This window comes from Hibiscus syriacus, unplaced genomic scaffold (assembly GCF_006381635.1).
Source record: "Hibiscus syriacus cultivar Baekdansim isolate YM2019G1 unplaced genomic scaffold, ASM638163v2 tig00112740_pilon, whole genome shotgun sequence".
NCBI lineage: Eukaryota > Viridiplantae > Streptophyta > Magnoliopsida > Malvales > Malvaceae > Hibiscus > Hibiscus syriacus.
Genome location: NW_024063393.1, coordinates 180,359 through 196,817, shown reverse-complemented (window position 1 = coordinate 196,817; position 16,459 = coordinate 180,359). Strand labels below are relative to the sequence as shown.

At 32.5% G+C, this 16,459-nt stretch overlaps 2 protein-coding genes and 1 pseudogene across 3 annotated transcripts; 2 read left to right on the top strand and 1 right to left on the bottom strand.

Annotated features, from left to right (window-relative positions):
• The first annotated feature begins 2,910 nt into the window (after nt 1-2,910).
• On the top strand, nt 2,911-3,758 carry LOC120183220 (annotated as a pseudogene).
• Nucleotides 3,759-3,903: 145 nt separating this feature from the next.
• On the bottom strand, nt 3,904-9,831 carry LOC120183195 (phosphatidylinositol 4-phosphate 5-kinase 8-like). Of its 2 annotated transcripts, XM_039187932.1 has the most exons (10): nt 9,781-9,831; nt 8,042-8,193; nt 6,875-7,951; nt 6,477-6,644; nt 6,124-6,289; nt 5,784-5,894; nt 5,519-5,706; nt 5,109-5,263; nt 4,471-4,639; nt 3,904-4,349 (listed from the first exon to the last, which is right to left on the bottom strand). In XM_039187932.1, exons 2-10 carry the CDS (start codon nt 8,137-8,139, stop codon nt 4,067-4,069), a joined length of 2,415 nt encoding a protein of 804 aa, XP_039043863.1. In that variant the 5' UTR covers nt 8,140-8,193; nt 9,781-9,831; the 3' UTR covers nt 3,904-4,066. The 2 variants fall into 2 exon arrangements, with proteins under 2 accessions (XP_039043863.1, XP_039043864.1); XM_039187933.1 differs by lacking the exon at nt 9,781-9,831 and having other exon boundaries at nt 8,042-8,201.
• A 4,769-nt stretch (nt 9,832-14,600) lies between these two features.
• Nucleotides 14,601-14,977, top strand: LOC120183219 (isoeugenol synthase 1-like). Its single transcript, XM_039187956.1, has 2 exons — nt 14,601-14,858; nt 14,927-14,977. Exons 1-2 carry the CDS (start codon nt 14,634-14,636, stop codon nt 14,975-14,977), a joined length of 276 nt encoding a protein of 91 aa, XP_039043887.1. The 5' UTR covers nt 14,601-14,633.
• Nucleotides 14,978-16,459: the final 1,482 nt, after the last annotated feature.

Genomic DNA, 16,459 nt, shown 5'->3' with positions numbered 1-16,459 from the left:
ACTAAAATCATAATTTACCCAAAAACAAGAATTAGATAATAAACATATTAAATATAGAAATTAAAATTACAAATTACAAATATAAAAAATATAATCTGATAGTTATAATCAATCTTTTTATGCATTAATTGAACTTTAAAATCATAATATATATATATATATATAAACTCAAACACTAATTATATTCGATAATAAAAATGGACCGTGGGATAATGGGGTGGTCTCATCTCTACAAATTTCAAATTTTATATAATTTAAAATTTTCTAATATAATTTTATATAATGATATTTTATAATTTTGTATTTCTTAAATTTTTCTTTCGCTAGTTAAAATATGTTTGATAAATCATTAAAAATTATTAATTTTAGTTTTTAATATTTTGAGTATATTTGGTAATTATCCATTATTATTATTCTCAATAGAAAAGTGTTACAAATATTAAGTAGATAAGTATACTTATCCTCTAATGAATTATATTTTTAAACTTTTATTTTAATTTCATAATTCGGAGGTCTCTTACGGAAGCTGCTCTCAATCTGGTGTTGGGGGTAGCCTACTATCTTACCTCCCCTTACCCCATACATATGGGAAAAAGGGATAGCCATTTTAAATGACCATCCAGCTCAGTTGGTAGAGCACAAGGTTCTTAATTTTGAGATCGTGGGATCGAGTCCCACGGAGGGCATTTCATAATTCGGAGGTCTCTTACAGAAGCTGCTCTCAACCTGGTGTTGGGGGTAGCCTACTATCTTACCTCCCCTTACCCCATACATATGGAAAAAAAGGACAGTCATTTACTTATTTCTAATATCATGAGTAAAATACATTGAAAATCTTGAATTTTTTTCTGTAAAAGTTTTAAAAACAATATTACATTAAATAGATATTTTACTCTGAAAATTATAATTTAAATTTCATTTAGACTGATCCAAAAAGTTTGAAGTACAACCTATTTATTGAATAATTAAAATTAAGGGCATGTTTGTTTGCCTCTTAATAGAATCATTCAGTGCTGAATGTTGAACCGTTCAGCATTCAGCGCGTTTGTTTCGCACCTCTGAATGATTCAGTGCTGACTGATTCAGCAAAACAGTACTGAATGATTCAGTACAGAAGTACATTCTGAATGATTCAGAATTATTATCAAACAACATGTCACATTCAGAACTAATTCATACAGAACCTCTGAATCATTCAGCGCTTAATCATTCTGAAATAAACAAACAATCCCTAAGTGAAATATATAGTACATGTTAATAGTTTAGGAGTTAGGGTCTATAAATTTCATATATGTATACAGTCATGTGATGTTATTACAATATTAATATTTGATAAATTTAACAATTATTTTATAATAATTTAATAATTTTGATAATTATTTGGATAAGTTACGCATTTAGTACTTAAATTATCAGTTTTAGTCCGTTTTCGTACTTAAACTTTTAATTTTTAAAAACCATACCTAAAGTTTAGTTTTCATTTTATTTTAATACACTACCGTTAAAAACTTTAGTTTTTGTTTTATTTTAGTATCTCATTCAAAAATTTAACGTTAACTTTTGAAGAAGAAAAAATTGAAAGTTAAAGTATTAAAACCAACCAAAACTGATAGTTTATGTACTAAACGAGTTAAGTTTTTAACAATGGATACTAAAATAAAATAAAAACTAAATGTTAGATATGATTTAAAAAAATTTGAAAGTTTAAGTACTAAAATGGATAAAAAAGATAGTTTAAATATTAAATGCGTAGCTTACTCTAATTATTTTGTAATATTGTGATGTTATACTGTTATATTTTGATAAATTTATTAATTATTTTATAATTTTAAAAAAGTTTAATAATAAAAAATAATTTAAGCTTAATTTAATGATGTATGGTATATTTTATAATTTAATTTCAGATTTTCGGTCCACCCGACCCGACCCGAAAATTATATATCTTCCATCCTATCTGGACCCAACTCTTTTTTTTAGATAAAATCTGAATTTGGTTTGACCCGACCCGACCATAACGTTAAAAAAACAGAGTTTATATATATTTTTTAATAATATATTTATTAAAAATATTATTTTTATTAATTAAAATAGAGATTTAATTGAAAAAAATAATATATATAGAGATATTATTACAATTATCCCTAAATATATAAGATATAATTATAATTTTTTCGGATCAGATTGGATATGATGTTTTTCACCTAAATTCGAACCGAATTCGAACCGACATGACCCCGAACATAACGTTAAAAAAACCTGACCCGACCCGAACTTGAATTCTTCAAGTTTGTGTAAGCTACTCATTTGTACATCTTTTAGTGCTCCTTCGTATTTACTGGAAAGACTGTGTAGCTTCCTTTCCGTTTACAATTATGATTGTTTTCTAGAATTGGATCCCAGACAAGAATTTGATATGGAGTGGCAATTAGAGTTTTGAATGCGCCAAAAGGGAAGTGCTGCTGCAGTTTAGGGTGTGCTGATGGCTTTTGTTAGACTGGCGTTTTCAGTGTCATTCACATTGCAGTTTAATCTTTTGGTTGTCTATGATTTGCTATGCGTCTGGTGCTTTTCTGTTCGGAAGGCATCGCTGCCCCACTTTCTTGAGTACCTTCAGCATTATATATTTGTGTTAATGACCTCTTGTAGCTGAAGTAATTCCGATAAAGTTTGATGGCGTATTATTCAATATCTTCTATGAGTTGATCGACATCTCAGTGAGCATTCAACATGCGAGGAGCGTTCATTTTGATTGGGAAAATGGAAATGTCAAATATGCTAATTATGAAAACACTTGGAGCAACGTATAGAGAAGTCTATGACAGTGATAGGAAGCATGCTCTTCGTTAGAACATTAAAGAGACAGTTTCATCCCATCACTTGAGATGGGAAGTGAGCAGGTGATGGGTGCAGATGGGAAGTGAGCAGGTGACGGTGATTAGTTATAAATCTGCGGCAAGTTACTTTCTATTCTTCTCCACAGGATTTTCTGAACAAAAATTGAAGCGAGCATGACATGTCAGCTGTTTTTGTACTGTTGTCTGATTTGGAAAGATACCTGTAGTGAAAGGTTGCTGTATATTTCCCAGAATGCACGTTCCATTTTCCTGCTTGACATTTCTCTTGTTTTACAGGCGTCAACAAGAAACAGAATTAAAACTCATAGAAGAAGAGACTGCTAAGAGAGTGGAAGAAGCAATTCAGGAAAAAAGTCGAAGAGTGCTTGAACTCTGAGGAAATCAAGCAGGAAATTGATAAGCGATTAGAGGAGGGACGGAGAAGACTTAACCATGAAGTTGATGCTCATCTTGAAAAAGAGAAGGAAGCGGCCCTTCTTGAGGATAGGCAAAAGGAGGTAAATATCCAAAGACAATCATGTGATTTATTGTCTGTTGATGTTTGTTTCAATTTAACTAGATATGTTGATGTGTTTATCGATTTTTCCCTTTCTGGCTTATAGTTGTGACTTCATTTCCTGCCATTTCATGATCAATCTTGATTGATTTCGTTAACAGGAGCAAGCTCGAAAAGAGAAAGAGGAGTTAGAAAAGATGCTCGAAGAGAACCTGAAGAGGGTGGAAGAAGCTCAGAGAAGGGAAGCAATGGAACAGCAGTGGAGGGAGGCGGAAAGATATTGGGAATTAGAGGGGCTTCAAAGACAAAAGGAAGAGGCAATGAAGAGGAAGCAGCAGCAGCAGCAGGAGTAACGTTTAAACCAAATGAAATTAGTGGGAAAAAACAAGTTGCGTCTGAAGTTGTCTTTTAAAATATTAATATTATTTTTATTTCTGTTAATTCAGTTTCATGATCATAGAAATGCATATAATACATATACATATACATATATAGCAATACGTAGACTTATGCATACAATACATATACATATACATATGCAGAGGGTAAGAGGGATAAAAATGTGAACTCATTTACCAAGAACTCTACCATGGCAGTACAACTGGTGCAGGAAATGATCATTTTACAAGTGGAAAAAGAATTGTCAAAAGGACAAAAAGTAGAGAAAGGAATGAAGAAGCAATGGTAACAAGAGATGAATGTACACAACTTGTATTCATGGTTGTTCAGGGAAAACCTTTTGTTCCAAGAAATCGATGAAACGTTTAGCATACAGCTCGGGTTCCACAACAGATATCGACGTGGGGCCGAATTTCACTGATTTGCATGCATGCTCTGCCTTTTTCTTTGCATTGTATTCCTGTAAAATATCAATTATTCCCATATAGAGAACCACATCATATACCTCACAAAGTTCAACTTCTGCTGAATCGGACTCATCTTGGGAAAGTTTCCGAGTAGCCTGTGCTGGCATGTTTACTCCTAATTGCACCCGTAACCTGAGTTAAAAGGCGGTCGCCAACCATATAAAAACAACTGGAAATATGAAAACCTTCTAGAGAAACAGTACAACCAGGTTCTACGCCTATGTGCAAAATGAATGAGAATGAAAGCGGCTACCTTCCGGTACCAGGCACCAAAACATCGACTTCCTTGTTGCCCAAAGAGAATGCTCTTAATGCACTTCCTCTGATATGAGGACCTGGATCGGTGTTAACGGAGCTGGGCTCATGAGCCAGCAACACCAAGCCTTTTGAAGGAAATAACACTTCACCATCTGGAGTCACACCTAGTGAAAGCAGAACATAAGGTGCATGCCAATAGAGAGATTAATAATATGAAAAACAAAGGAATCCAACATCGGAAAATAGCCACGGAAATGAAATATAGAAGTCATTCCAAGAGTTCAACATTCTAGTATTATCATGTCCTCTCTCACTCTTCAACAAGTTTACTGGTCATTGTTGTATATCATATCACCTGCACATCCTTGCCCTTGGTTTGGTGATGACTCAGACAGAAGCTTAAAATAAATACAAAAGATATGACCATTATAGTATTCTCATTTTCTAAGTCATTCAAACCCATATATCAGAACAACAAAATCGCCAATAATAATCAAAAGCATCCGGGAGAGTCAAAGTCTAGTATCGTGTAAGTTCTCATGACAAGACGGCAACATTTCATTCTAATCCGACTATGGTGTAACCAAGCCATATCAATACCATGAAATGATCAAACGAGAAAGAGACACCTACCTTGGCCGGCAAGAGAGTTCTCCATACCAGGCATCATGTTGGGAGGTTCTACAAGGCCATTGAGTTGCTCAGGAGCTCTAAAATGTAATCCCAAAAGAAGGCTGTAATCAATAATCTGTTGGGATTTCAAGAATGCGCTGTCCACATTAATTTGTCTGCATCACGAGCAAAAAGAACGTTGATGTTAAAAGCAACCACCGAACGGGAAACTAAATGCAGAACACCGGCCGCTGCTGTTTAGCTTTGAACCTTTAAATTCCGAACATATTAGCAAAAGAGTTACTATATAGGGCTATGGTTGGAGCTTAACATCCTTCTCTTAAAGCTTGTTTGCAATTTACCAATTATAAGAAAAATTATATTACTACCTACCACTGCAGAGTTAGAGTGGATAAAGATGAGGAACTTACTGAAAAAGGAATTTCCGCAATGATTTGTCCATAAGAAACTCATATGACAAATCAAGATCCTTTAACGTAGTGTTTTCATGAATTTTATCTTTATCTGTAAATCTCCCATGAGTTGATCCCTTTAGATCATAACGGCGATGGATTCGCAGTTCTGTGCAAAACATATTCCCCATAACCACAAAGCGCACCTGGAATCAGAACATGAATCATACATAAGCCAAGCGCATTGCTTTATATAGGCCAAGACAGACGGATGAACAAATACCTTTTTTCTGCCTGGTAAGGTTATCCGGTGAAGCCCAAAAAATTTCGTTATGAGAGTGTTTTCGTGCTCTTTGACGTGATTGTGGTATTTAGGCAGCATCCTTAGTAAAACCTAGAAAGAAGAAAATTACTTGTGTAACATAGAGGACATCCTGCATGGTCTAAGGGTATATATTGGCCTACATGAAGAAAATGCGGATCCTGCTTGAAATCAAGCGGCTGCTAAGGTTTCCTTCCCCGAAAATGTTTAAATCGATAGAAATTTGATGAACATGATCGAAATTTGAAAACATAAACACAACTGAGCAGATACAATGCATGAAAAGCTAATAGATTCAAACCTTGAGTTCAGATTTTTTCAACGTCTTAATCACAAATTTATCATCGTGAGATAGATAGAAAAGACTGCCACTTTTCCCGGGAGAAGAAATCTCCGTCAGGCCATCATCACCACAAATGGACATCATGTACTCTGCTGCATCTAGCTTGAACAACTCCCTTAGATGCCTGAACATAATGCAACAAACACGCACAAAGAATAACTTCATAATTCAGCTTATTTTTAGTACGACTAGAATCTAAGAAATCCGAGATCTTCCTAAGATATATAACCTCCAATATGATTCAATCATCAAAGTAGTGAAGGCAATGTTTTTTAGACAAGTTTGGAAAAATGTGCACAATATTTTAGTACCTGAAAACCATAGGACAATAATCCTTCCAGTAGAAATCAATAGATTTGTGAGGAGGGGTAAACTGTGAACCCCTTCTGGGGAAAAACATAGTAATTCTAGCTCGATCACCAAAATCAGCTGCTCGAACATCACGCTTAGGCACCGGTGTTATCTTGCCGACAGTATACCTGTGAACTTCAAATCAAGCATTTTTTAACATGCAATAAAGCCAAAGGTAGTATATATTACGCATAGAACAAAAAATACTCTCACAAAAGATAAGTAAAAGACATGCAGAATGTAATTTGATGAAGACAAGCCCTGCTATCGTTAAAACTAAATAAATATACCGTTAAGATGAATCGACAGATTGGGAGTATGTCAGAAAAGGAAGGAAATTTAATGGCAATCAGCTTACCTTATACCAAGTTGCAAATTAAGCATCAAATGATAGCTGTTTTGGTCTTTGAAAATGCTAACACATGAACTCTTTTGTGTTGTTTCGGCAATGGATTTAGTTTGCTTTTCAGCTTTCTTTGACAAATCGGCGTAATTTCTCATTCGTTCTTTAATCATAACTCCTTGCATGTATTCCCTCTCATAAACTACAGCTGTATTTTCTTGCACCTCACTTTGGCCAGCATCCGAATCAAGGGAAAATGTGCCAGAGGAATTATGGTGTACACATTCTCTTCCAGAATCAGAAAATCCAGAATTTTCACCATTCTTGCGTGAGATACGACCCGAATCTTTTAGACTTCCACTTCCTGACAGTCTTTCTGAGAGGCTACGCTTAACACTTAGTTTCTTGACCATACGGTCCTCCAAATGTAGCGATGAGCATTGTGATAACACACTTTTATTGCCATTATCATATCCCAGAGACATACAACACTTCTTTAGAGAGGGGTGTTTACTTCCGGTAGGATAGAATACTCCTTTTCCATCCTTAAGGCCCCTGGTCCATGTTCCAAAATAATATCCCCCATCTGCATACTGGTAAATTCCGGAACCATGTCGGAAGCCATTACTCCAACAGCCATTGTACTGATCACCATTCACCCAGTCTATAACACCTCTACCGTGCATCTTTCCACGTTTCCAATTCCCAGTATATTTGTAACCATCGTTCCAAAAATATACACCTTTACCGTCATGTACTCCTTCCTTCCATTCTCCTTCATAAATATCTGAATTCGAATACTTCTTCCTTCCAAATCCATGTCGTATATTCATCCTCCATTGCCCTTCGTAAATAGATCCATCAGATGCTGTAAAAGAGCCAGAACCATGAAGGTAACCCCCTGAGATATCACCACTGTATTTTGAACCCGATGGCCAAAGTAACGTTCCTTTGCCCGTCATTTTCCCGGCTTCCCAATCACCCTCATACACTGTTCCATCAGACCATGTATACTTTCCCTTCCCGTGGGGAATAATTTCCTTAAAATCACCAACATAGACACCTCCATTAGGGAAGGTCTTCTCACTAAGCCTGCAAGAACGAATAATTTACTCTTAACCATTAAAAAAAATAATCCGTGATACATGAGGTGCGGTGCTGAAGCGCATATAATATTAATACCTTTCAACATTCTCCGAATTGATGCACGATACATGACCGAGTCGTTCACTGTTGGCTTTAGAATCCTCATCATCAAACAGAATCTTTAAGCGAGTCATTCAAGCACACGGATAAGAAATTTATCTCGGCACCTTACTTTTGAACTTCTGAATCTGAAAATGCAGTTCATTTAATCTGAGTTAAATTCGAAACACCCGTGACGACAAGAAACTTCAAGTAAAGCAGTTTCTACATGAAAACATGAAACTCTTACATCTTTGCATCTTCAATCACTCATCTTCGAACCGGTTATAAACATCAAAAACTTTGGACAGAAACCCTCATCAATAGTCATGAATCGGGATAAAAATAAACCAAAAATCAAAGTTCCACACTCAAAGTTCTATCGCTACTGAAAACATGAAAACATGAAACTCTTCTTATTCACCCATTTTCTCCATGAAAACATGAAACTTATACATTTTCAACCACACTTATACATTTTCAACCAGTCGTCTTCAAGCCGGATATAAGCATCGAAAATTTTGGGCAGAAACCCTAATCAATAATCATGAATTGGGATCAAAATAAACCAAAAAAAAAAAAGCAAAGTTCCACACTCAAAGTTCTATGGCTACTGAAAACATGAAACTCTTCTTCTTCACCCATTTTCTCCATGAAAACATGAAACTTATACATTTTCAACCACTCGTCTTCAAGCCGGATATAAGCATCGAAAATTTTGGGCAGAAACCCTCATCAATAATCATGAATTGGGATCAAAATAAACCAAAAAAAAACAAAGTTCCACACTCAAAGTTCTATGGCTACTGAAAACATGAAACTCTTCTTCTTCACCCATTTTCTCCATGAAAACATGAAACTCTTACATTTTCAACCACACTTATACATTTTCAACCACTAGTCTTCAAGCCGGATATAAGCATCAACAATTTTGGGCAGAAACCCTCATCAATAATCATGAATTGGGATCAAAATAAACCAAAAAAAACAAAGTTCCACACTCAAAGTTCTATGGCTACTGAAAACATGAAACTCTTCTTCTTCACCCATTTTCTCCATGAAAACATGAAACTTATACATTTTCAACCACACTTATACATTTTCAACCACTAGTCTTCAAGCCGGATATAAGCATCAACAATTTTGGGCAGAAACCCTCATCAATAATCATGAATTGGGATCAAAATAAACCAAAAAAAACAAAGTTCCACACTCAAAGTTCTATGGCTACTGAAAACATGAAACTCTTCTTCTTCACCCATTTTCTCCATTAAAACATGAAACTTATACATTTTCAACCACACTTATACATTTTCAACCAGTCGTCTTCAAGCCGGATATAAGCATCGAAAATTTTGGGCAGAAACCCTCATCAATAATCATGAATTGGGATCAAAATAAACCCAAAAAAAAAAAACAAAGTTCCACACTCAAAGTTCTATGGCTACTGAAAACATGAAACTCTTCTTCTTCACCCATTTTCTCCATGAAAACATGAAACTTGTACATTTTCAATCACTCGTCTTCGATCCGGATATAAACATCGAAAACTTTGGCAAGAAACCCTCATCAATAATCAAGAATTCAGATCAAAATACACAACAAAAATAGAAGTTCCACAATCAAAGTTCTATTGCTACTGAACAATCAAACAATTCTCTAAATCTCAAATTCTGATATTTTACAACTGAAATCTGATTCAAGCAAAGAACAACAATAGATAGAAATAAAATCACCTGAGATAAATGAGGAACTCAGATCCTTCTCCCTCTGCTTGATGCCAACAACTAAACAAAATGAATGAAAATAAGAACCCTAGAATTTATACACCATATCAATCAAAGGGAAAAAAAGGAAAAATAAATAAATTTGTATTATTCTTGTAAAAGTTTCCAGCATCCAGTACTCTGCCGTACCAATCTCATATTCTGGAACTGACAGTTAGCCTATCTCTCAACTCAATACTGCTTTTCTCTTTATTTATTCTTTATAATTTTTCCTAAATTTGTGGACTTTGGGCGTCTCATCATAGGTTTACAGTTTGGGAAATCATCAAAGTTCAAAACTTAAAAAAAAAAAACTTTTTTTTATTTTATTCTTCTGATGTTCTGCGTTGTGAACTGGTAAGCAAGGCAACCCAAAAATTGGGTAAAGTACAGAATAGGTTCCTAAACTATGTTTACGTAATCTTTTTGCCTATCTAACTTTTAATAATTATAACATTGTCATTAAATTTATAGAATTCTTATGAAATGGTCACCAAAACATTTTTATTATCATAAAATTTGACGAGTTTAATTATTATTTTATAATGATCATTTTGTAACAGTTTGACAAAACGTAATAGCTATTTTATAACTTTTGAAAATTCAATGACTGAAAAGATTATTTTAGAATAATTTAGGGACCTTTGATATACTTTACCTAAAACAAAAGGGGAGAGAATTCGGCCACGTGGCTTAGAGGAACAACTTGGTGCAAAACTTTTGATTTTGTTGCATGAGAATCGAATGGGTCCCATAATACACGTGGCGATTACCTATTGGCGAAGGAAGTGAACCCCGGTTTTACCTGAGTTGTAGATGATCTTTTTGGACAGCCACGATTCACGAAAGGTATAAAACTTATTAAAGGGATAATTTCAATTTATGTCCCTTTAGTTTACAAAAATTGAAATGTTTCCTTATATTTTATTCTTATCAAATTTCAAGTCTTGTACTTCAAGAAATTTGAGAAAATTAGCCCAAAAGGAGAACATTGTTAAACATTATCTTAAAACCGCACGCAGCTTAGTAGTTCAATAATTCATAGGCTTATTATATATAGGATGGTCATTGGTTGGGTCGACTTTTTCTCCTAGCAAACCATGACCCGAGTATTACACTCCACCCGTCATTTGATCTCACTTGGGTTTAGGGAAGTTTCGTCCATCTCGAAACTTAACTTGATTATAAGATAAAAATTTGCACTCGATCCAACACAAATAGATATAAAAATTTATTTGTATTAGGTAAAATATGGATTTAATTGAAATAGAAATATAAAGAGGGAGATATTATTGCAATTATCCTTAAATATATAAAAGATAACTATAGTATTATATCGGGTTGGGCCGGGTCAAAGATTTTTCTACCCTAAACTCAAACTCGATCCAACATGACTTAATTCGAAACCAAATTTACAAAAAATAATTTGACCTATAGGATCTAATTGGGTCGAAAACCCGTCAGATTTGAGTTAAATGTTCATCCCTGCTTACCTATCAAATAAGCTCCTCTAATTATGTAGTATTCAACATCAAGTAAATTCCTAATCTAAATTATGGATCAAATTAGTTATTTTTTAAAAATTAGGTTCAAATAGACTTATGAAATTGTCTTAAACGTCGAAAATACACATGCAATTTCTTTTTTATCATTTTCGCCCTTGTAGTATTTTCTCATCAATTTAGTCTTCAAAGTTATTTGATTGCTTCATCCTATACCATACACCCTGACTTAAAACCCTAAACCTTAAACCCTAGACATCAATCTTAACTCCTAAACTATAAATCCTAAACCTTAAACCCTAGACATCAATCGTAACTCCTAAACTATAAACCCTAAACCCTAAACTCCAACTTAAAACCGAGAACAATAGTAAATATTTTAAACATTGATGCAATTGAGCAACTTCAAGTGTTAAATTGAAGTGAAAATACCATAGGGACAAAAATAATAAATCGGTTCTACTACAGGGAAAAGTGATCCTTAAACCCTTTTTTAAACAAAGGTTGATTTGATCTATTATTTTTAAATAAGGGCCCATTTGATCATTTTTTTTAAACAAGGACTCATTTGATCCATGATTTTTAAACAAGTATTCATTTAATTGCAAATTTTCAAATAAAGAACAATTTCAACCATAATTCAATTCATGAATCCACTTGAATGTTGAATACAATTAGAGGATCCAATCTGATATATGAGCCTAATTATACGCAAGGAACTAGAAAATTTGATAATTTAGCAAAATTAGAGAAAAAAAGTTGTTTAAATTCACACGTTCACTGAAAACTTGGACTTAGTTTTCTCAATTGCATAAAGTATGAGGATCAAAATTTGATAAAACTAAAATAAAAGGACCTAATTTATAAAGGTGGGGGAAAAGGCGGAGGTTGTTATTGTCTGCTTTGCACAGATAACAGCTTAAATTACGTGTATGATTCCCTTTTGCTCTTTATTTATATAATTCCAATTTCTAAAGCCGACATTTGTTTATTTCTTTGTAATAAAATATTTGACTGAGTGTACTTTTACGATTCTTAAAATTAATTAATATATAATTAAATTCGACTAATCTTACTTTATTCTTATCTTGTTTATGTTTTTTAGTATAATTTTTTTTAATTTTATATAATTTAAGGATTTTAGATTTTGATTTAACTCACTTATACTTTATAAGTTACAAAATAACAGCCAACAAGTTAATGTTCGGCTCGGAATATCATCCATTTTTTTAACGAAAAAAGATGAGTTTAGAACATAATAAATAGTCGAGTGACTCAATAAAACAATACTCCGTAATTTAAAGACCATTCATGATAAAACTAATAGCATAACGAGTGATACTTTCCAATAAAAGTAATTCGTCTAAGATAAAGTTAGAATCGCTTTATGAACATCTATTGAATGGACGAAGATAAAACTGAATTAGAAAAAAGAAATATATATATATATATAAGATAAAAATATATATGAAATAAATAAAACTTGTATGAGATAATAAAATTATAATTAATTTTATAAAAAATGATAAAACAAAGAAAAATTATAGATTAATAAAATATATGTAAAAAAACAGGTTAAACAAAGAAAAGATAACAAAAGAGAAAGAAACAAAGTACATAAATCGTTCTCGACCGTAGGATACTGCTTTATTAAGCATCTCGATTATTAAAAGTTATAAAATTGTCATTCGGTTATAGAATATTACTTTGTTAAGTCCTTCAACTATTAAAAGTTATAAAATAGTCACCCGACTATTTATTATGTTTCAAATTCATCTTCTGGTAAAAAATTAAAGGTTGTCTAAGTTGGACGTTAACATGATGGTTGGGAGCAGTCGTTTGAGATTTTGGGATCAAATTTTATTATATCATAGGTAGCAAGTTAACGTTCAGCTCAAAATATTGTCGATTTTTAATATAAAAGGACTAGTCGGAACATAATGAATAGTCAGATGACCATTTTTTAACTTTTAATAGTTGAGAGGCTCAACAAAGGAACGCTCTACAGTCGGATGATCGTTTTACAACTTTTAATTGTCAAGCGATCTAACAAAGTAATATCCTATAATCGGGGATTATTTTTATACTTTACCCAAAAAGAAAGGGGTATATAACGACCCAATTTTTTATTTAAGATTAAATTGTTGGATTAATATTGATTTGAACCCAATTTGTTAAGGTTGGCCCTATATGAATATTGGGCTGACATGCATATTAGATGAGGTTTTTTGGGCCTAATAGGGAAAACCGTTTAATAAATTAGCCTAACATGCATATAGAAGTTTATTTAGGGATATACGACATTTACTATAGTGACTTAAAACTCGTCACGTCGAGATGAAGAGTTTTAATAAAAAAAATATTTTATTTCAGCTTTTTACTTCGATGTGATAAAATTTAATAAAAATTATATTTTATTGGAACTCGTCACTTTGACATGACGATTTTGAATAAAAATATTTTTTATTATAACTCATCACCTAGAAGTGACGAGTTTCTTGAACACTGTAGTAAATACCGTATAATTAATTTTTATTCTTACATGATTAATCTACGTACTTCAATGATTTTAGGAAAACTATTGATTTATGTGACTGATTTACGTACTTCGATATTATTTATGCAATTGTTTCGACTCAAGATTTTTAGGAAAAATAATATTTTTTTACAAGCATTTATATGTATAACTTAAAACACTTGAATCGAATCACATCATATACAAATTTCGTGCAAGCTTCTCATCTAAAATGATCTTAAACTTGCACGAACCAAATCACCTCGGAGTCTAATGTCACGTTGCTTATCATAAGTCTATTCTGCTTGCCAGATAAAGTAAGCTTCTTTAATTTATTTAAGGTTTTTGATTTTGTGTTGCCTAGACATGTAAATGAACCAAACGAACACAAGCGAGGGTGTGTTTATGTTTGTTCGTTTAGTTTTAGTTGAACGAACGAATACGAACAACTAAACAAACAAACAAACGAACGTAAACAAAACGAAGGAACATAAAGTTTAAGAGACCTCATTGGATTAGCTATGATTCTGTTCATAGGCATCTCATTGGGTCGCAGAGAATGGTCCTAAAACAAGGGAACAGTATGCTAAAAGTCTCCTTTCCTGGCATGCTTTTTTCACCAGTTTTCTCGAGAAACAAACAAGGGAACACAATCACAATCATCAAGGTAAAAAACCAACACTAAAAAGATTCCTCCCACGTTAGTGGGGCCACATCAAAATTATTACATCTCCCGTTCTTAAAAGATAATTTAGGGATAAGGGTACAAATATGCCACAGCAAGAGGACGAGGATCACAAGAAACCATGGATAAGCAAGCCAATGGTTATGGTGGTGCTGAAGAAACCAAGAGTAAAATCCTCATATTTGGTGGAAGTGGAACTGCCTACTTGGGTACGTACATGGTGAAGGCAAGCATCAAGTCAGGCCATCGAACTTTCGTGTACGCCCGACCCATCACCCCACGATCCTTTCAACACAAGATCGACTTGCACGATGAATTCCGATCCCTCGGTGTTACCGTCATCGAGGTATGTACGTACGTAATGTGTGTGTATTTATGTACGTATGCACGTTTGGTAAGTATATATTGAAACAGGGAGAGCTGGACGAGCATGAAAAGATCGTTGCAACGCTTGTGTTGAAATGATTTTTTTTAGTGAGATTTTAAAAACCACACCATTTTTAATTTATTTCTTTTGATTAATTTTTAATTAAAAAATAATGTGATCTAAAAAACCTATCGTTTCGAAAATTTTGGGAATCCTTAAAAAAACGTATGGTTCGAGGAGTCGCCACCAATCTTTGATTAGGGTGTGATTGGCACACAAAAACGTTTTTTTCATTTTTAAAAAAAAAATAATTTTAATTAAAACGACAAATTTAGAATATGCATACCATAAAATTGAGTTTGGGAGTCGGTTATGCGTGGGGACGGATTAACACCCGACATCCCTAAATCGATACCTAATCGATTAATTAGTGTATTTGCAATGAAACTTACAAGTTCAAATTTAATTTGATTTTTGATCCCACAACAAATATGAATTTTAAAATTAAATCTAATAATATTTAATTATTTACTATCGAGAAGAAACAAACCTCTCATAAATTGAGACAATCAATTCTTACTCCAATCAAAATAAATAAATATTATAATTCCATTACAAATGCACCCAAAAAAAATTAAATTAAAATTACCAAGCCTTTTTAGAAAGAAGAAGAATATTCGATTATTTAAAAACATCGAGATCATACCTTAAATAAGTTCTAACGATATTTTTTGAAAAATTTAAATAACCGAACATTTCTTTTTCTTTCGTTCCCAAATTTTAAATGAATAATCATTTTTTAGGTTTCACTGTTGAAGTACACTTTCAATTTAAAATTGTCAAAAGAATCTCTCTAATAAGTTAAAACAAACTTCTCAAAACAATTTGATTCCAAGCATCAACAATATTATAAGCGGTAATATTGTCAACCCCATCTACTTCTCCCTCTTTAAAGATAGAAAACATCTTATGTTTTTACATCTTGAAATTCTCTCCACAAAATTTCGCCGACTTCCCGTTGTGGTTAGCTAACAATGTTGGTTGACTTGTATTCAAATTTGAATTTCGAACCGGAATATCATTTTAGTATGCAAATTGGGTAAATCGGAAGAGTCTACTGTCTCCATTTTCTATAAAAGAAACGGAATCAGAATTACTCTAATAATATATCTTTTAATATTCAAATATAATAATATCTTTTAATTTGAAATATTCAAAATACTTTTTACTATTCAAACTTAAAAATATATTATTTTAATTTAAAATATTAAAAAATATACAATTATCTTTAATATTCAAAGTTAAATAGATAATAAATACATTTTAATTTGACATATTCAAAGATTAATTAAGTTACTAATATTCAAATTAAAAATATCTTTTAATTTGTAATAGTCAAAAATAATATAAATTTAATTTAATATTATTTAATTTGAAATATTCAAAAATATACAATTATCTTTAATATTCAAAGTTAAATAGATAATTAATACATTTTAATTTGACATATTCAAAGAGTAATTAACTTACTAATATTCAAATTAAAATATTTTTTAATTTGTAATAGTCAAAAGGAATAT

Coding starts and splice junctions, on each gene's coding strand:
- LOC120183219 (XM_039187956.1), top strand. CDS start 14,634: ATGGATAAGCAAGCCAATGGTTATGGTGGTGCTGAAGAAACCAAGAGT. Junction 14,859..14,926: donor TCGGTGTTACCGTCATCGAG/GTATGTACGTAC, acceptor ATATTGAAACAG/GGAGAGCTGGACGAGCATGA.
- LOC120183195 (XM_039187932.1), bottom strand. CDS start 8,139: ATGACTCGCTTAAAGATTCTGTTTGATGATGAGGATTCTAAAGCCAAC. Junction 6,290..6,476: donor TATTGTCCTATGGTTTTCAG/GTACTAAAATAT, acceptor CATTATGTTCAG/GCATCTAAGGGAGTTGTTCA. Junction 4,640..5,108: donor GAACTCTCTTGCCGGCCAAG/GTAGGTGTCTCT, acceptor TGCTTTCACTAG/GTGTGACTCCAGATGGTGAA.